At 36.4% G+C, this 21158-nt stretch overlaps 1 protein-coding gene across 1 annotated transcript in view; it reads right to left on the bottom strand.

Moving 5' to 3' along the window:
* PDGFC (platelet derived growth factor C) overlaps window positions 1–21158 on the bottom strand; it is a 119126-nt gene that overhangs the window by 2121 nt on the left and 95847 nt on the right. Inside the window, exons 5-6 of the mRNA XM_021393412.1 lie at window positions 5854–6061; window positions 84–301 (exon numbers count right to left, since the gene is read on the bottom strand). Coding sequence (XP_021249087.1) covers window positions 84–301; window positions 5854–6061 — 426 coding nt within the window. The remainder of the gene's footprint in view (window positions 1–83; window positions 302–5853; window positions 6062–21158) is intronic.

Below are 21158 nucleotides of genomic sequence, written 5' to 3'. Positions count from 1 at the left end.
TACTGGTACGTTCCTATAGTAAAAAGAAATTCTTACACTGGCTTTCAGTACTTCCAAACATGAAAATGGCGAAAAGCGCTTACCTCGTGGTACTTTTTGGTAACTTTTGTTGGTACACACTGGCACTCATTGCAGTTCTGATGACAACAGGCACAGTTTCCACCACAACGCTTAACCAGAAGACACAGTGGCCAGAAAATGGTGTCGGTTCGCTTCAGCTCCTCCCTCAGCGACACTGAGAAGTTGCGAGGAGTACAACTATACAGCCGCACTTCCTCCTTTAGCAAGTTGAGATCAACCACTGCAAAGAGACAAACAGACTGGTGCTTTTCTGATTGGTAATCTCACTTTGTTGGTGGTAATCCAACTTGAACAGTGCAGAAACCTTGAAGAAATCTCAGTTTTGTGCACGTGGTACAGGTTCAGCACACAGGTATAGTATACCAGTTATTTGGATAACATGAGACCTAAATTGAAAGATCTTTGTTTAGGAGTTTTCACCCATTATTTTATAACTCTGGAGGCGTTAGTTCAAATTAAACAAAGCAAGCCTTGTCTGCCCTGTTCCAATAAATGTTTTACCACTTCAATCCTAACAGAGTTCCCTTTGTTCACGCTGAGTTTGAGTGTTGCTATTCCATATTAATAATGGATTGGAGAAATACACACAGCATTTAAGGAGACTACAAAATTTCACACATGTTTTTGAATTCATTTGCACAAAGCATTCAAAGCTCTCTCTCACTACAATGTCCATTACTGCTTTTCCGCAAGTGTGATGCAAGTATAAATAAGAAACCATTTAAATCTAAGAAACTCACTTCTGTGGACAAAGAAATTAAAGAAGTTACATAATCACCAGAGAGTACTGTACAGACAACAAATAAGCACACAAGTATGTGTTTTTAATCACAGTATCTTCCGTTTTTCAGAGGTCCCCTCCTCCTCCATAGCAATTTAAATATGAATTTCTACTGCTTCTCTAAAACTCATTTTCACTTGATGTGCCTTTAAATAGAGTTACTCTTTCCAGGCATCTACCTTGAAGAGCAAGTTAAAGTTATTCATAAAGGGCACCTGTTTTACTACAATCTGGTTCCACTGTATCACAACTGAGCTTCACTATGCCAGTGGTTAAACAGCTAGCTCATGAAAAGATCCGACACAGGGCACACTGCTTTAGGTTCCCCTCAGCTGCATAGCCAAGAAATAATAGAGGCAATTGAGTCTGAAGATCTAGGGTTGATTTAGAGGAAAAAATTAATACATTTTTTTACTTTGGTGAAAAGCAATTTAATTTCATTTCTTTCAGAAAAGCCAGACTATAATTGTAATGGGATATTTTCTGGGATATTTTGCCTACACTGCTTCTTTCCAAACCTACCAGCATTGAGGAATATCAGGAACATCCAGTTCACAAGCATATTTCAACTGGTTAGTATTATTTTAACTTTCTGAACAAAGAGAGCTGAAGCACAGAGCTTCAAGCCAACTGCTTTTGAGCTAACTCAAGAATAAACTAGGAGTAAAAATATCCCAGTACAGTTTAAAAATCAGATTATTAACCAGAGACATTACTTCACAAATCTTTTATAGTCACCGCTAGTAGTTTATAAATAAAAAACTATAAGATAAAGCTGAAATATGTTCCTGATCTGAACTCTTCACTAGAGAAATACGTTTTTTCCTCCATATTATGTAAGGAACCTCCAGAGATCACCAAGGAGATCTTCTGTCTACCAAGGCAAGGTATTGCCTCTCAACTCTATTGAAACATGTAGGAAATAAAGAGAATTTAGAAGATTCACTTCCCAAACATGAAATTCTCCAGAAATACCCACTGGTACTCCCTCAGAAGACGATCTTGGGCAGCAACTTCATTCTGTGTTTCTGAAAATATTTCCTTCACAGACCATATCCATACACTGGCATCCCTAAGTCAGGCCTTTCTGTTGTGAAGGGTCAGTTAAACACACTGAGGCCTTTTCTCTGCTTACATTTACAGTGAATGCCAAGCTGTGACACTTCATTCCATTACTATCAGGCTAACATAGGGTCCAAATAAACAATCTGATTTTAAAAGTGAGGAGTGTGTAGTAACTCCAGTAAGGTTACTGATGGAATACCAGCCTGCCTCCCACACTGTAAGCGCATTCCTTGGAGAATGCTGAGAAGGAAGCAGAGGAAAAGAGACAAAAGTTACTGGGAAGGGAGGGATTCGCTGTGAGAAATTAAACATTATTTAAGGTCTTCTGATCAGCTAATAGCTCTAGGCTGAGTCATATAGAGGGTGGACATGTCTACCTGCATTAATCAAGGACTGGAAAGAAAGCTAATACTTCTTTCTCCCGTTACATTTTCAAACATATAAGAACGGAATTGTCAAAATGAGAATAAAATCCCTAAAATGTAAGAGAAATAGTAGTTCTGCTTATGCTTTCTACTGGAAGATTTCCACAGAGACTGAAATTTGGTACAGTTTGGCCTGTTGCAGTGAACTTCAAGAATTTACACAGTTATGTGCCCTAACACAACTGGATGGCCCTTCACCATGAGAAACTGAAAGCAGAAATTGGGTGCCGATGCTCTTTTTCCAGCAAAACCACTGACCCACAAGAGAGAGATGCCTCTGTGGCATTCAGCTTCCCTGATAACTCCTGCCTACTCACAACAGCAAAGGAATGCAGCCATTTCCTGGTTCTAGCTGAAGTTACAGGATAGAGAAAAAAGTTACGTGCTAACATGAGCAGGAAGTGTATTGTACGTTTTACCACAGAATCTCAATGAATTTGAGCTGAACCCTTCAGACGTGTGGGCTCAATTTTTAAAAAGATTCTATGCAAGAACTCATTCAGATCTTGGCCAAAAAATTTTAGTATGCTTTGCTGTAACAACAGGCTTCTAGAGAGATGAAAAATGCCATGTTTGCTTTCTATGCTTTACAATGTATAAAGGTATATTGCTATTATACCTTGCAATGAACCCTTGCCCTACGTTATGTAATTCAATTTCATTAAAAGGTCTGTGGCAAATTTATCTAGTGCTTATATAATCACTTCTTTGAAGTGTGTGAATGAAGCTGTTATTTTTTCAAAGAGTATCTGTCTGTCCAAAATTTATTTTAACACACTGTGGGCATGAAGCTAGATGAGAGAATGTATATATTCCCTTAAAAGTGTTTACTTAACCACAATAAAAGGTTATGCGGATTTCCCAAGTGCACTTAGTTACAGTACCTGTTATAATGTGAACATTTAAACACTCTTTCAACTTGGCTTCCACTCATATATCATGTTTGACACAACAATCAAAGTTCTTTTGTTTAGCACTAGCTCAGGAGGAATGGAAGGTTCAGTAGTAGCACATGAATGGGAAACACTATAATGAAAATAAGGGAGAAAGGGAAAAAATAGAGAAAAAAACACAGATGCAGGTAGGTCTACAGTAAAATCTATTTCTAAAGTGCACCTTTATTAGTACATACTTCTGAAGTACTCTGTGTTCACACCTGCCTGAAAAGATCTGTGTTCTACAGTCGACAATGCAACTGTCTAGCATCTTCTGGGGCTTGTATTTAGTACCACAGAGAACTTCTTTCCCCCAGCTTTCATTCCAGTTGGAACCCACTCTCAAAGTCAGTGAAACAAATCAAATTCTCATGGGGACGCTTGTGTGTAGGCACAGATAGGAGCAGAATCGTTTTGGTTTCTAAGCACCTTGGAGACATTACTGGAAGTGTAGTTTCCTATAATAGATCAGGGCGAAAACTGGTTCCCATGCAATTTTTGAACTGTAAACAAGGAGTACGGGGGAAAAAACAAAAAAAAAACCAAAAAAAACAACAACCTTTTAGCTTTTATACTTGAAAAGTATCAACTGAGTAGTATGGTTGGATTATGACTGTTCTTAAGCAGCCTTCTGAATATGACTATGATGATTATGCAAAAATTTATGCGGGAAGCGATGGGATCATTTTTTTGCACAGCAATATGTATTTTAAGTACGTTTAATACTATAAAAGAATTTAGGACTATATTTAGACATCAAAGCCTCTGAACTTGGTGTTTCTTTTTTCCTGGATACTTTTTGGAAGCATTTTATCCAGAAGAAACACCAGAGACAGAAGTTCTGTAGAATTTTTGTTGTTTAAATATAGTTTTTTCATACCAATTATTAAGTAGGAGTAGAGGACAATACTCTTCACAAACTAGAATACACTTTTAATTAGATTTGCATTTTATCTAGATGTAAACCGATGTTTGCTTATGAAAACAGGACAGAAATTCAGTTTTTACACTGGACTATTGCAAAGCCAGGATTTACCTAATTATGGAATCTGAGAATTTGGGGGAAAAAAAAACAACAAAATAAAACAAAAAAAGAAATACTTTGGGGTATGCATATATCCCAAATGTTTCTTAAATAGATTTTTAAATACTGCAAACCTTCCAATAAATGAAGTAACATTTTTTTTTAAAAAGGGTTGTTTTCTGTATCTGTTGAATAGATCTAGCAGTTAATGTTGTGTCATCTCTACTGGATGCATTTTCTTCTCCAAGCTATAACATTACACGCTCAGTAATGCAGTCTGAGGGTGGTCTCTTTAAGATGAATGTGGGAATACCGTTATATGTTTATTCTGTGGGAAAAATCTATTTCAGCATCTAATTAGAAGTCTTTAAAAGATTTACTGTAATCATTTCTTTCAAAGATATGTCTTGCAGAGAGCCACTTTTTTCCACATAGATATTATCTAACACATGCATTTTAGTTTATGTAAGGTTTCACAAATTACATGTTGTTTTTCTCCCACTTACTCTATGCTTATGGCATACATTTGGAAATATTGAAACTCTTTAATTAGGCAAGTCATTAGGCAAGTGCTAAATGACTATCTGAAAGATATGGTTCACTGCTGCAAGCTTTTAAAGAGCCCTCCTCCTGTCTGACTCTTGCTTTATTTGCTGTGTGCCAATCTGTAGTAACAGAGGTAAGCTTGAAGGGTTAGTTTTTAGGCTCTGATCCAAAAATAATCCATCAAAAACTTAAATTTGAGTTCTAAAATTCCATCTCATCCCTTTTCTGACTGATCAGATGATAATCTAGATTAAATTCACTGACAGAGGACTCTATTCAGTTACTCTTGTAGGTCACCATTTTCATGCTGCATGGTGGGCAAGGAAGGAGACACTTTGCTATCCCTCCACATGGAATCCATATACATGAAATAGTGGGCAGTATCTGGACAATATGTTGAGAAAAAAAATGCATGAATGCCAAATTTAGATGGAAGAAAATGACTTGCTGAATGAGAAGCAGCGCCACAAATCTTAAAATACATAGCCTCTTACATCTGATTAATGAAGTTGAAACCTCCATATTCAAACCGGACATGGACATAGGAATTTCATGAGGTATAATGAAATTGCTCTCAGTTCACATGGTGTAGAATTCTAAGGAAGTAAACCCATGATACAGTAAGTATACTGTATAAAAAATAGAAAGTTTTTGCCCTCCATTAAAAAAGAAATCCAGAGAGTTATGTTATGCTGCTCAGCCAGCGTACCCTGCCACTCTGTGAAAATGAAGAATTCCCAGTTCCCTAGAGAAAGGTACCTTACCTGCTTCAAGTACTTATCTCTTTGTTAGTTTATACTACTAAATTCCTTTAACTTCTGAGTTTAGTTATTGTTCTTTTCTAGAAAATATAATTGTGAAGATAGCTAATAGCAATTATCTCTGATTCCTTTCTTGGAATCAAATGTCAAGGTGAAGAATACTCTTAATTACTTTTTTATTGTCAAGAAAACACACCTGTAGAAAGCTGCAAGGCCAAACAAAAGAGTAATTTACCTCTTGATTTTCTCCCATGAATATATGCCTTTCCAAGAAGTTGCCACGTTGGCCTGTACAAGTCTTCCAAATCCAGCTGCCACCGATCCGGTTCAAGGTACCGGATAAGTTCTTCCACAGTACTAAATCCAGCAACAGCATTGTTTAATACATCTAATGGTAAAGCTGATGGGGGTAGCGATGATGGGCTAGGTGCTTCTGTGTGGTGCTGCAATCAAAGCCAAGAGAAGAGTACCAGTCAGAGGTTTAATGGATCTGCTTTGACGAAGTGTTGTACTTTATAAATTACATTGCTGGGAAAGTTTATACACAGCTAGTTTGTTTCCAGTGCACAATAAGACAGATGAGAAGAGTCAAAAAGTACTTAATTATTCTCCAGCCATAAGTGTAAACAATTTTCCATGAGACAGCTTTCTCATTTCTCGCATTCCTTGCCTTAAAGATAGCATGTTACTTGTCGCAATGCGCACGCCGAAGTCACCCGCTGTACCAATATGGTTATCACGTAGTGCTTAATTTATTGCAATTCAACTACAGCATTTGTAGAGCATCCAGTAGGCGTCACGCGCTACAACACTGCTAATTGGACAGCAGATATCATTGCATAGGCATTCTTGCAGTTAGATAGTGGTTAGCAGTCCCATAAAGCACAACCTGGAGACGTAGATGTTCAACCTTGCAACACAGCAGCTGTTCCTCGTCTCAGGCCTCCAAGGACACTCCAGGGATTACTCGAGTGTGTTCTAATAAATATGCCCACTGTCCATCAAATACTTCCCACAGTTACTATACCTGTTATTTGAAGAAATTCACTAAGCGATGGACAAGATTTTAGAAACAGAAGAATGACTTGCAAATATGGCTCCATTACGGGCAATTACTGTAACCCTACAGAAATTGGAAGAGACACACATTTCACATGTTGCCTTTCCTATAAAACTTAGCCACAATCTTTTTGTTCTCAGGTTTCAATGTAAAATTTGAACGTACCCTACTACAAAGATAGTGAATATTCCTGCTTTCACCTATAAACAAACAAAAAAGCACCAGCGTTATTTCATACTGCGCTAAATATATTTCTAGTTATGTAGTGATAACATCTGGCATGACTATAACTATTTCCCCCTTAAGAAAAAAAAAAAAGTATTCCCAAGGATTTAAAAACAAAAATGTAGAGACTGAAAGTAAGCACTGAAAAAAAATCTCTGTACTTCCCTCAGCACAAAACTTACTGCAAAACTTTCACTTCCTTGTTCAGGGCTATTAGGAGAAGGCAGTTCAAACAAAGTGAGACTTCTGATTTTGTTCTCACTACAATCTGTTTAAAAATTCTGCACTGATTTGTATTTTCCAAAGAATAAAAAAAAAGGCAAGAAGGGAAACCTAGGCAGGAAGCTCTGCAACACCATTGTAAGTTTCTTTAGGCTTTTATGTATACACAGACATCACTACAGACACTAAGTCCACAGCACTATACTAAGGGAACTTATCTGGTCCTCGAAAGAAGAAATAATGAAGACTTGAACCTGATTAGAGGACGTGAAGGACAGGAAATCAGCAAGCTCATAATGTTACGTGTATCACTGCACTCAAGTGTGGTGCAGGTAAGATTTAGGGATCACCTTTTCATTATAAGCACACTCGAGCTTTGGAAAAGGCTTCCCAGAGAGGCCAGTACATCAACTAACATGCTTCATGGTCAGTGTTATGCAGCAGGGAAATGGGGTAAGATCTACACTAGTTTATTTCACTATTACATTGTCAGTATATGCATACATATGTATAATTACAGGAGACTTGGTGTCAAAATGGTACTCTCAGTACTGCAGTGTGAGATGTAAACATAATTTCATTTGTTCAATCTATAATGACAGATCAGTTGTATTTCTTTATCTTTTCAAAATGAATACAGAAATAGACTGATGAGAAATTTCCAGCTATGCAGAAAAAAAGAATATTTAATAAAATAATTCTTTCAACGCTACACACTATGCAGAAATTTTCTAAAATATGTATATACATAGCTATATTTCATACCAATAATGATACCTTCTGTGCTCTCAATTCTATTAAACACATATTTTTTCCATCAACTATATCTGTGGTTGGAAGGGCAGGAAATGGTAGCTCTTCCTATTTTTTGCTTCAAGGGTTTGTCTCTCTCTGCCTTCAAGAGCTGCAGTCACTAGAATGACCTGTGCTGCTTTTTAACGGGGAATCTTGTAAAGATAACACAAAACATAAATCTAATGTAGTAGTATTACTAACTTTACTGTATTTTCATTTTGCTTTTCTTGCTCCATTTCCAATAGAGTGTGTGAAGTAGTTACTTCTCATTCTGGATCAATGTGGATTTCAAAAAGTTAAAGCATTTCTTTCCCTCTTCTCTCCAATGCCCATAATAAAAATAATAACATGCTGACTCATCTATTAGGTTATGATAATAAAGCAACAGATTGTGGTCTATAATTTAAATGTTTGCTCTTAGCAAAACATGCTACTCAGCAACTTTCAAAATAGTGCAGTGACACTGTAATTCAGATGGTTAAAAAAAATTACAAAATTTTTCTTCCTGTTTTTAGCCATAATGATGCATTTGTTAACTTTCCTGGTTTGAAGATGGAGAAGTTTGCTAAGGGAAAAAATAAAGTAAGCCTCAAATGGTGGAAGTAATGCCAGAAAAATAAATTCTGCTATTTGTTTCCAACAGAAGAAAGCACTTCACTGTCTCACTTCTACTGAGACCTTTTGTTTCCAAATAAATAGATGGACTCCAGAAAATCTGTTCATCTAGAAACTACTTCCACATTTCATAACCTTGAACATGCACACTTAGCAATACATACATTGGAATACATTGATTTGTGCTGTTTTGGATTTGGTAGGCATTTGCCTGTGATAATGTTATGAAGAAACAGTGAATCATTGTGCTCAACAGCAGCCTAATTAAAGTTGTCATCACTTTCTCATCATTCTCATAGCAAACCAAAACATAAAGAAAAGTAACCAAAACAGCTAAATTGCACAACTTTTTGAATAAAGTAGTTAAGATAAAGATTAATTATGTATTTCCCAATAATCTCTTAGTCAATTTAAATTGCATAGTTAACATACATCAAAGATTATATATAATCAATATCATAAAGCTATAAACGCTGTAATTCATATTTATAATAATCTTTATGAAATCTCAAATCAGTAAGCCTAAATACAAATGTCAGTTAAAATTATACTCTACATTGCTCTTACTTGCTAATAAGTGTTACTTACTTTGTAAGTTAAATCTTTTGGACAGAAAAGAGCAGAAAACTGGTTCTCTTTCCTTTGACCAAAATAATATGCTGGAATGTTATCCATTTATAATTTCACTCAGTTTTCTCAAACTTTTTCTCTGTTCCATGCATCCTCAATTAATACCAACGTTTTAGGCTTGAGCCTTTTCATGCATGAGGATGCATAATTTCCATCAAGAAAGATCTTAAAAATACCTCAACGAGTTCCATGTGTTAATGTGACTCCTCCAGTTAACAGAACACTTTATGGCTTTTAGTTTTGTGTCCAGGGAAAAACTTCAGTTTACTTTAATAAGAGTAAACATGCTTAAAAACAAGATAGAGCTAAACAGTTGTATCTTTAGTGTTACTAAATATGATTCAGGATGAAAACCAGAGCATAAAACTTAGGATTTCTGCTGCCCTGCAGAACAGCCAAGAATGACAATTAGTGTTGGATCAAACAGAAGTTTCAGTAGGTCTGTTTATACTTTATTTCTGTGTTTGTACTTGACTCTGTCAAAACAAATACCTTATAGAAATTATCAAATGTGTTTACGAGCATTAAAGAGGGGCAAATAGATCAAATTTAGGCTACAGTTTTACTTGTGGGCTTGGAAAAAAAGAAGAAAATAATATAAAGGCTTCACACACCTATCCAGCCCTGAAGGTTATACATAATGACAGTACTCGAGAAGAAATTTAGGGAGTAAAATGCATGTTAGTGTTCTCAGAATAATAGTGGTGCCCTGTTTGAGTAATCGTAGCTGCCCCACCTAGCCTCTTTCCCAGAGGGGGAAGGGTATGACACATACATGGGACAAGGAGGCACCCACTGGTGAAGCAGTAAATCTGAATAAAAACTACAACACATGAATTTGAAATTACCTAGTTGAAGATAAGACCTAAGGACAATATAGTGCGTAGTCTAACTTGAAGAATTCTGTTTCATTTCTTGCTCTGACACGTATTTCCTCTACGATTCTGAGAATTTAACTTAGGCCACAGCATCATGATGCAAAGCTTCTGGCAGCAGTATCTCCTTGTTATGTCAGCATGACTGTGTATGAAGCTGCATCATAAACAAGAGCTAACCTTTCTAAAAGAGAATGTTGCTCCTCTCCATTCTTCTTTAACCCATGTTTATTCACAGCATAGAATTCCAACAGCTAAACCATCCCAACCAACAGTACAGTGGCCAATAACACAAACATTATCTGATTCACTCTGGCACCAGGAACTTTACACCATGACCACATCAAAAGTGTAAAACTAGCATAGCATCAATTCCTTGATATCATAAGCTCTATGAGAGAATGAATGCAATAAACATTAGATTAATAGTTTATCCAAAGAATACGTAAGTATGAAGAGTAAAATTTTGGATGTGAGACAGTATTTTGCCTTCTGCTGCTATCCATCTGTTATTCTCTTGCACAGAACCTGCTTCAAGGATCAACCATTCAGAACAAAACAGCACTTGCCTACCAGCTACAGAAGATAAACTCTGAAGCACAACTGCAATCTAAGAAAAGCTTTCCTTTTGCTCTTTCCTCATAGGTACTGACTGTCAAGGTACTGACACTACCCCCTTCCAGTTAAAGGAGAAGAAATGTAATTTTGTTAGTGTGCTGCTGCCAACAGTGATGAATTCCACATTTAATAATGCAATCACTGAGTTAAGACTGGAACAACAAAAACCAGTGAGTCAAATACCTAGCATGACAGCACATTTACAATCGTCTTGAAGAAAACCATGTCAAGATGTTTTTGAGTGAAAACTCATTCATCAGCTTGCACAGTCTGGAGAAACTATTAAATATCAGCATGGCTTCATCAGGCAAGAAGGCATTTTGTAACCAAAAATCAATCAATCAGTCAAACTAAGGAGACTCCCCTCCTCCACAAAACAAGAAAGATCAGAAATGTGAAAGAAATAACAGATTTCTTCTAATTAGATATTCTTATTGCTGTTATTATAAAATAATAGATTTAGAGGTATGCTTTGAAATTAAAAGCACCGGTACATTATTGTAATACAATGAAGAAAGCCTATTTTGTACCTTTATAGGTAGCCCTCCTATTAGCATCATTAGAAGCTATGAGGAAGAGCAGATATCCAGCTCAGAAAGAGTTTACCCTGAGGACATAGAAGCTTCTTGGCATAAGAATAGCTCTTTCTTTTCTCCGGTAAACAGATGCAATAATGACTCTGAAAAGCCTCAACAAATCATTACTACCTACAAGCACGAACTTACTTATGCACATGTATGTAGCATAAAAAAGCTATTCCATGTGTGAAAGTCTGTAGCCTCCAAAGACTCACGCTCTCTGTGCTGTATGTGGAAATTAACCTGTGCCACTGCTTCACAAAATGGTAGTCCTCTTCAAGGGAGAAACGTTTGAAGGAAGTGAAGTTGCTCTGCGGTTGAGCCTGTGGGCAACTGTCAAACCAGATAAACTAGATTCTAGGATCTGTTTCTCGTGCCTCTGGCAATGCAATGGAAAAAAAAAAGGAGCAAAGGCAGATAATCCATTTATGCTGCCAAAGCCATAAGGCTTTGGAATAAGGAAAGCGTGTTTCCTTGCAAGTGACAGAGATGTAAGCCAGGAAAGCCAGCACTGTTCCTATCCACTGAAGAACTTGCCTCTGTTGCTGAAGTTACTATCACAGCAGCAAGGATGATAAAAAAGGCTTCAGTGGCACTGAAGTAAAAATATGCATGTTGTTCAGCTATCCTTGCTGATGCAACTTCTGCCAGTCAAATAACTATTTCTCATACAGCCTCCAGCTCTCTGCCTTTTGCATACTCCCTGATGTTTCTTGTCTAAACCTCCCTTCATATGCATCCAGGGCTTTCCTTTTATCTCACCAACGACCTTACTTGCTTAGTGTCCATGTCCTTGCAGTAACTTACATCTTGAAGCCCGAGATGGTTTTCTAAACTCTACATCTTTCATTTTTTAAAGACCCTTCCCAAGTCATCCATAATTTCTGCTCTTCTGTCTGCAATCCCCAACAGGAGAAAGGTCACAAGGGAATGTGAATGCATTGCTTCCTTTCCATCTTTGCCTGTCACAGGTATTAATAAAGGATTAATGACATGTGAGAGTAGTGTTGGGAGCAGCCTAGCATTTCCTCAGGCAACCTTACAGTGTTGAAATAAAATATATCCAGAAATATTCTAAATATTCCCCCAGCTAGAGTTTCCGTGCCATTCACAGAATTCTAACTGTGCTGGAAACAACTGGGAAATGCTCTCAAGGAAATTGGCAGCAAGAAAATTGCACAGGATGTCACTAATCATCAGATTTCTTCCTGCAAATTGCAGCTTTTTGCCTGAAGCCTGTGCACCGTCATACCCGTTGAAATGTACAGCATACGTGTGAGAATTACACATTTGAAGAAAGAACTGACACCTATCTAGAACACCTTCATAAATTCTTAGAAGATTACATTTATAGTGATAATTTCTGCTGATTACTTGTTGTGTTTTCCAACAAATACACTGCCTTCTCATTTTGTCTCACTGAGGAGCTCAAGTAGAACTCTCCAGAGACCTTTCCAAAACTACTTCACTATCTCATTGCTTTGTGGCTTTAATCCATGATCACCTTTTATATTTCAAATATAGGCTTGAGAGATAACTGGCTTTTTCTTTTGTGTTCAAGTAGTGATTAAGACAGTAGGATTCCTTGTGACGCTTTATGACAGTAGTAACACTTTACAGCAGAATATTATTTCGTAGCCATACAAAGATACTTGAATGCATGCAAGAGTAGAGAGCCAGATGAGAAGTTTTTCAACACTTGAATTAATAAACCCTTTGTAAACCATTGGTACCCTTATAATAAACCCTTATAATAACTCTTACAATAAACCCTCGGTACATTTTTGTTCATTACATATTATTTTCTGGAATGTCCTATTTTGATGAATGCTGTCTTACACTTGCAATTCCTTCCTAGAAGAGAAGTCTTATAAATTATATTACATATCAAATACTGAGAGACTCTTATGAGTACTAGGATCTCATTATGAGTAAACTCTTTTTTACAGTTCAGATCAAAAGTGAAATTTAGAGCACAGAGACCTTGGCTCCAGTATTTAGCTGAATTTTAGCATATTTGCTATAGACTGAAATGTGGAAAAGCTTACACTTCAGTTAAGAGAGGATTTGCAAAAGAACAATCCAAGTTATGCTTAAAATGTGAATTTATTCTCTAAATGGGGGAATATCATTGCTCGGCAAGCAGTAATGTAAGAGCCTCTGTCTACAAATGAGTCAATGCAAAAAATTCCCACAACCACAAGATTTCAGTGGGCATTTAGACATAGCATAAGGAATATTAGCTCAACTCTTACTGCAAATTGAGTTACCATAATTATTAACGACCTCGTTTACATACACACACAAAATTCATACAGGAAACACACTTGCATCTGTTACATTTATGATTTACAGAAGGACTTTTTTTGGTTCTGTACACAAAGCTCTATTTCTTGCTTCATAGACAGTAGTTTATAAGGAATAAACAGTTAATACAAGTGCAGCTGTTCTGAACAGCTATAAATTTTTGTATGCGCTTCTCTGGTAGGGCATGTGGTCAGTCACAATTAAGAGGCATCATGTTTGTGGGTTGTTTTTTTTTTTTAATTACCAATTTATTTCAAATACTTTAAAAAAAATACTTAAAAAATAATAGAAAAACAGCCAGTGTTTGGAGTCAGGGAATGAAGTGCTCTAAGTTCCCTCTAGGTATTAGAAATGGGTAGCTGTTACAAAAACGTTTACTTATCCCAGTAAGTTTATAGGTAAGTTCATCAAACATTAAACACTAGGAATGACTGTTTATCACAACTAGAAAGTGTATTTGGCAAGGGCAATGAAAATATTCTACAGCATATGCAATTTTAAGGTGCTCCTTTGGTATACATGCTAAATTGCATTCCACAATAGGTTTCTGTTCATTTCATATCACAATAAAAGGAGCATGCCCCAAATTCCTGTACAGCAGATATTGCAGATCATAGCTTGTCTTGCCTCAAAGGTAGAAAGTCTGAGAGAAGGGAACCTCAGCTCTGTCCTCATGTACCATTCCTTAGTGTCATCAAACATGCTAGAGATTTACTATATTAAGATTTGTGAAGAAAAGTTATTTTTATACATTTACTTTATATATAACATGAATATCATTACTCGATGACCATCTATCCACAGGCAAAAGCTATGACTGCATTGCCCCCAAAGAGATTCTCACCCTGTTTGAAAAAGCCAGACTTCTGATACGTGAGCTAGCTCCAACTGTCCTGTAGAGTTAGCCATAATGTTCTAAAATATTCTTAATGTCCAGCTGGGTTTCTCTTATCTTTGCATTTTCTGCTATCTTTATCTCCTAATTCCCATCTCATGTGACCTCAATATACTTTCATATATATATATAAGATGATGAATTATGCACAGTAGCATAGTATATGAGATTACACAAGAACTAAAAGGCAAGATGAATGGGAAAATTAAGCTTACTATGCAAAATTTAGGAAAAACATATTCCAAATCCACTTGCATGTAAGAGCAAAGAGTTAGAAATAGTTCAAAATCATAAGCACTCTAGTAGAGATACAGGAGACCAAAAACTGAATAGGAGGCAACGTGATCCTGTTCTGAAAAAGGCAAATCTCATGCAGATGCACTCAGAACATACTGCTAGGCTACTGAGCTGCTAGAAAGGTGTCAGCTGAAGTACTTTGTTTTTATCTCCAGCCCTTTTAAGATATAGGCAGACAGAGAATGCTCTGAGGAAAAAGCAAGAAGAAAACACGAACCATGATAAGATTGACCAATACAAGTTTTTTTAACCTAGACTGACAGGAGATGCAATAGCATGTAATAGAGCACCAGATGATCAGCTGTTCCTCAGTCCATCAATGACAGGAAAAAAATGCATACTATGTTAAGCAGTGCAACAGATGATCAAGGTCTGTGAAATTGTCATCCCTGAACTTCAGGAACAGCACAAATAGCTAGCAAGAATAAACTCTATTTATCTTAGCCAGAATTTATCTGGCTACCTCGCAGCTTCTAGAAAACATGTAAGATTATATTGGGGAAAATTCTGAATTCTGGAAATGAATGCTAAATCATTTTGCTATTTGCCCTGTTGACTTGATATAACACAAACTCTTCTGTATGCATAACTAAGCTCTAATATGCTTTTTCCCCTCAGTGACTACTTCTCAATTTGTATGTTAACCCTTTCTAACCCTTAAGATTTATTGTATTATTATTGTAATAAAACATTATAACTGAATGCCTGTATACCTAAATATAGAATATATGGAAAATATATATATATTTTTGTTTGCAGATTAGCCCAGAAGCCCTTATTCACATGAGAATATGGAAATAAATAAAACTACTTCATATTTTGAAGTTTAATTTAGTTAGTTTCTCTTGAAGAAAACTAGGCAGTCAGATGGCAGGACTTTAGAGGAACAGGTTTTTAACAAAAGTTGCTTGTTTGGGAGAAGTAGAAGTTTCTCTGGCACTATCATTTACAATTACCTGGAAGCCCTGAAATACTGTGCAATATAATCCACTTAACAAGATCATCAGACATAAAATAAAAGTAGACACATTTCTGCCATGCTACACTTTTTCAATCTCTTCGGCTGCTATTTAAAATGGAGCCTTCAAAAACAGTTTGAAAGCAGAGCACTTCATTCTGTTTCAAGTAGTCCCCCATAAAATGTTGTGCTTCTTACAGCATGAACAAACCCATTAAGTTAGAATAGGTTGCATTTTAAGACACTACATGTAACTGCCTCAGCCTGCATCTTGATATTATTTAAAAACTAATAATCATTAAAACAAGTAGTCTAATTATTTTTACTACAATGTATTAATATATAGTCCTTCTTTGCACACGCAATTTTTTCTCATCCCTTTCCTTTATACATATAAACAAAGAAGGAAAAGAAAACTGACAATAGGCCCACAGTATGAACAAATCCACTGTGTTTTATGGCAAGGTCAGATTCTCCTGAAGACTGCCAGTAATGTTATTGATTATGGCAACCAGAACTGCCAGCACAACCATGCTGACTTCAAGGGATCTCATCTGTGTGCACAGTTGCATCTTGTTTCAGTGCAGCTCTCCCTTCTTGTGCACTCATCCTGCTTGTACAGCTACAAGCTTGAAACCAGTTATCAGCACCAGAAAAGTGGTGCTGTAAGCTAACAGTGCAGCAACCCTAATCCTTTTACAGAGTATTCTTCTTTAACTTATCGTCACCTAAACAAAGCAAAGTTGTTGGTGGTTGTTTTTTTTTCCCCCCAAAGGCATTGTTTTAGGAAAATCTGTAAATTCTTCTGCAGAGTGTCAGCATTCATTTAACTTCTCATGTTCCCATTTTATAAAATTGTTGTTAACATCTATTTGAAAATGAGTATTTATACACCTAAACATAATTTTCTACTTCTGTCTTTTTGCTGGAGTTTGTTTAGATTTAAAACATTTTCTTCCTCAGCCTCCTCTCCTGTTTACTGAATCAAGAATACTGTGTGTTTCTGGTGATTTCATGGAGAATACATGGAAGTGATTACAGAACATAGACATCAAAAAAAGTGGTTTTCTAAGCTTTAATTAATTGTGGCTTCATGGGCTGCTATTCATTGCAATCTAGGAAGTGGTTGGATGTGGGGTTTACTATCTGTTTAAATAAAGAGTCCAAGTGTGAGGCATTGGCTTCACCTGAATTTTCCAGCTAATAAAAAATATGACTTTCTGTGAGCTGCAGACGTTGTTTACATTCTGTTGAATCCAACATTACATACAATTATTTACTGCATTAGCCTATGGTCTGAAAGATGTGGTTAGACCTTTCTAACCACAAGATATCTGTTGATCCAGACAGAAAGTGTGCTTCAAAGATTGCAAAGGAGACCAAACTTCTAACCTACATACATCATTTGAATGCTTGACGAAACTTCCACAAATCGGACAAAGATAAATAAAGAGATAGTAAAGAGGTATTATTTAAGAAAGAAGCACTGATCACTCAGTATGCATTTAAGTGCATATTACAGTTGCTCTGGGTATTTATGACAGATTCTACAATGTGCTGCAGAAGAGGATAAACAAAAAAGTTTGCAAGGAACTCAAGAAGACTCACTGAAGAGATTTGTGAGCCTACTGCAGCTGGGATTTCTTCCACGTGACCTGCACAGTGAATCCCAGTAGGAAATTTGTTTGTTTAGATAACAGAAACCAATTCTGAAAGCTTGCAATAGCAATTGGTATTGACAGTTCCATTGCTCCAAAAGTAATGCCTCTATTTATTTACATGGAAACTATAACAGATACAAAGAGCACAACACTACTACTTGATAGAACAAATTCTCAGCTATTTTCTCACACTGTTTTTCAACACAGGCACCGTGAACAACAGCCTGCATGTTGCACTTGTAGAAATGAGCACCAGCAGAGGTGACCCACTGTTGCTGTCACCACGACAGAAATGCACCACCACTGCCTCACTGCTCACATCCACTGCTTGGTCTCCATCAATGTTTAGCAAGCACTGATGAATGTCAGTGGGTGTCATTTTTTCCTCATGGAAGAATTCAGTGACACACCATTGCTGCATATGCACTTCCATGTCAGACGCCATTGTCAGACTGCCCCTCTACTGCCATCTGTCACAGGGCACCAACATGCTGGGAAGGTTCAGCCTCTACTGTCAAAACCACCAACATCTGCCTGTGACGTTGTGGGCCAACATAGTAAAACAAGACGCCTTATTTTCTCCTAAGATGTACTACAGAAATTATCCTTAAGAAGCAGTGCCAAGAAGTCAGCTAAAGTGACTTCAGTGACTGCTGAAGATAGAGTCAATTAACTATTTTTGAGAAAATCCCTTCTCTTTTTATAAACAGATACATGGGTAAGGCACCTAATTGCCAAGGTGACATTATTATCAAGCTCTTAGGTTTCTTCAGTTATATACTACTTAATTTGAAAGTGTTTTGCATCTTTATATGTGCAGTCCCACTAAACAAATGTGAGGATTTGCATGAATTATAATTAATAACTCAACATGTCAGCATAAGCCACTTGGGGAATGGGACGGAAGAATTATCATTTAAAGTAGATCAGCATAAACAATGTAATTTGACTGAATTCATATAGATAAAAAATTCCCTCTGTAAAATTAAGTTCCATTTTAAGAGAACATTGTGCTGTTTAAAGCTGTATTCTCTGCTCAAACAATATCAGTGTGAATTATCTTAGCAGCTATTATGTATTGTAAAAGAACACTGAGAAAAACAAAATTTTTAGTAAGACGCTAAAGTACATACTGACTTTTTTTTTCCCTACTATAAAGTACTCTCCTACAGGAAATTAAACCAATAGGATTTTTAGAGATAAATACTGATTGTGATCCTAGTACAGCAGTTTCAGTGCTAACTTGAACACAATTTCCAACAAATTTACATTTGTCCTGGTAACCTTTACTTCATCGTTGAAACCAGTCTCTGGTGTATTATTCACTTGGTTAGGAATTTTGAGGAAGAAGTAGCAACTATGAAATCAGATCGCATTGAGCAGAAAATTATTCTCAGTGCAATAAATACATAAAGGGACAATTATTTACCAATGAATTTATCAACATATGTATATTTTAAATAATCTATTTACCCTTGGGTAACATGGCCATTGTTTTCATGGGCACTATTTTTTCTGAATCCAATACCTAACATTTCCTGTTGAGGGCAATGGGATCTGTTTGTTTGAAAATCTGCCTGTCAGCAATCACACCACCTGTACAACAGAAAAGAGCTAAAATCAAAACATCCAAAGATTTCAAAGGCCTATACACTGGAAAGAGTGATATTATCTATCACTACAATTTGAATTGTGTGGTCATCACATTAGAAATAATGAACATTAAAACTACATGCAGCAGTGAAACTAAAGTTTACACAATATCAGAATAATGCCAAATAAAATTATTCTCCTTGTCAAAAACTACAGGAATGCCATTTGTAAATAGAATGATTCAATAGTGACAATCTGTCAGTATGACAATTGCCAATTATCCCCCCTCAGGTAACTTGACTACAGTTTTCACTGCCCACCTCAATAGCTAGCAGTGCTCCCAGAAAAAAGTTGCCCTCCTTTCCTGCAGCAGAAAATATCAGTGAAAGGTACAAGCGTGAGGAAGGAATGGCCTGTTACATACTGTGTCCTATCTCCACTAAAGCCTGCAACAGACTCAAAGGAGGGTATAAAATGCACATAAAAAGTTCACGCGTTGTGCATATGCACAAATTGTTCTTGCTTCTCTTTGGGAGTTCTCTAGTTGCTAGACTAGGGCAGTGCTTTTTGTAACTCTTTGATTAAAGGAACAACAGTGTGGAGTCCTTCAAAAGAAAGCATACTCTCATATCACTAGGATATTGGATTTAAAGAGAAGTGAAGAACGGAAAGTTGTTGTTTTTCTTAGAACTATGTTGTTAAAATGAGTTTTCTCTGGTTTCAGATTTTTGTGGTATCACTTCACCATTTTGCCACTCCTCCAAGCGTTTAACCATGAAATTTAGACCAGCCTCTAACTGTAAATTATCCACTGGCATTTTTGTACAGCATTACCTTTGTGTAGCTTAATTAATAATGTTCCTCAGACTGGCATCATTTTATTTTTTTTTAATTACCATTATTATTACTTTTTCTTTTTTGAACACCCTGAAAATTAAATTGTTTCTGTTCACACTTTTAATTTGTCGATGTTTTAAATTTCTCTGTAATTTGTAAGCACTTTCAGATAATGAAATAGCAAACTCTCCTGGGGAAATGTCATTTGTTTGCTTATTTTTATGGCATCCTTCTTCCAAATTAAAGAAACAGCTTCCTAGTACAATTATTAAAATATTGGGTGCACTAATAAGAGACAAATAGTTCATAGAAAAGGATGCAAATAAATGAGAAAAAATAGTGTCTGCTTAAAACAATAGTCAACAACCACAGTCTCACAAAATAATCACAAAAGGCCCTACAAGTGCATGGATTATCTCAATGAAAATCTGCAAAAAAAAAAAATCACTATTTACTAACAGTGCTACATACAACCATTATGGTTTACTTCCTCCTCTCCTGTTTAACCTTAATTCTAAACAAACACATAAATAAATCCTTACCTACATAGTGATATGGGTAAGTAGCTTGCAAAAGTAACAGCTGAATTTACTTTGCTCTTCCCTCATGACATACCCAGACCAGTTCGGTTTACTACAGCAGAGCAGAGGGTTGACTAAAGAGTGCTCTACCTCCAGACAGTGGTCTTTGAGCTCAAGTTCACCCGTATCCCATATCTGTAACCTATCAGGCATATCTGGTCCTCTCTATTACATCAGAGATGTGCTGCTTTGCTCCTTAAGCTCTCCTTCTTTTAGATGTGCTTTATTAGCAAAGCAGTAAGTTACTTCCAAACTACATGCCATCTTTCATCTATCTAAACATTTAGTTTTAGAAGTAATTCAACTTTTTGTTCTTAATGAAACATAATTGAAAAACCATCTGACAATTTTTCATTTGTCTTCCTACGATGGATTTCACCATCTGTCTAGTTCTCCACAAAATGCTAGGCTCTATTCTGAAGTGTTTCATACCAGCAGAGTGCTGGTTTCAAAGTACTCTTATGAATGCTAACTCTACCTCCATGTCGCATCAAAAGATGTACTGCTATTTTGAACAACTAATTCCTATAGGGTGTTGGTTTTTTTTCCACATGAAAGCTGCTCATGACTATTTTAATCAGAAAAGCAATTTTAAAAAGTAAATACAGTATTTAAAGTTACAGTGCAAACAGGAAGAGAACAATGACGGAATTGTCTTTGACTAAAATACATGAATTCCAAGCCAAAAAGGCATTATGCAGACAACTCAAGAACAGTATTTTATTACTAACTTTTGATTGCCTGGTACACCTCACGCTGAAAAGCCTGAAGACAGATATGCACATGCAAATCA

This window comes from Numida meleagris, chromosome 4 (genome assembly GCF_002078875.1).
Source record: "Numida meleagris isolate 19003 breed g44 Domestic line chromosome 4, NumMel1.0, whole genome shotgun sequence".
NCBI classification, from domain to species: Eukaryota; Metazoa; Chordata; class Aves; order Galliformes; family Numididae; genus Numida; species Numida meleagris.
This window is presented reverse-complemented; position numbering and strand designations above follow the sequence as displayed.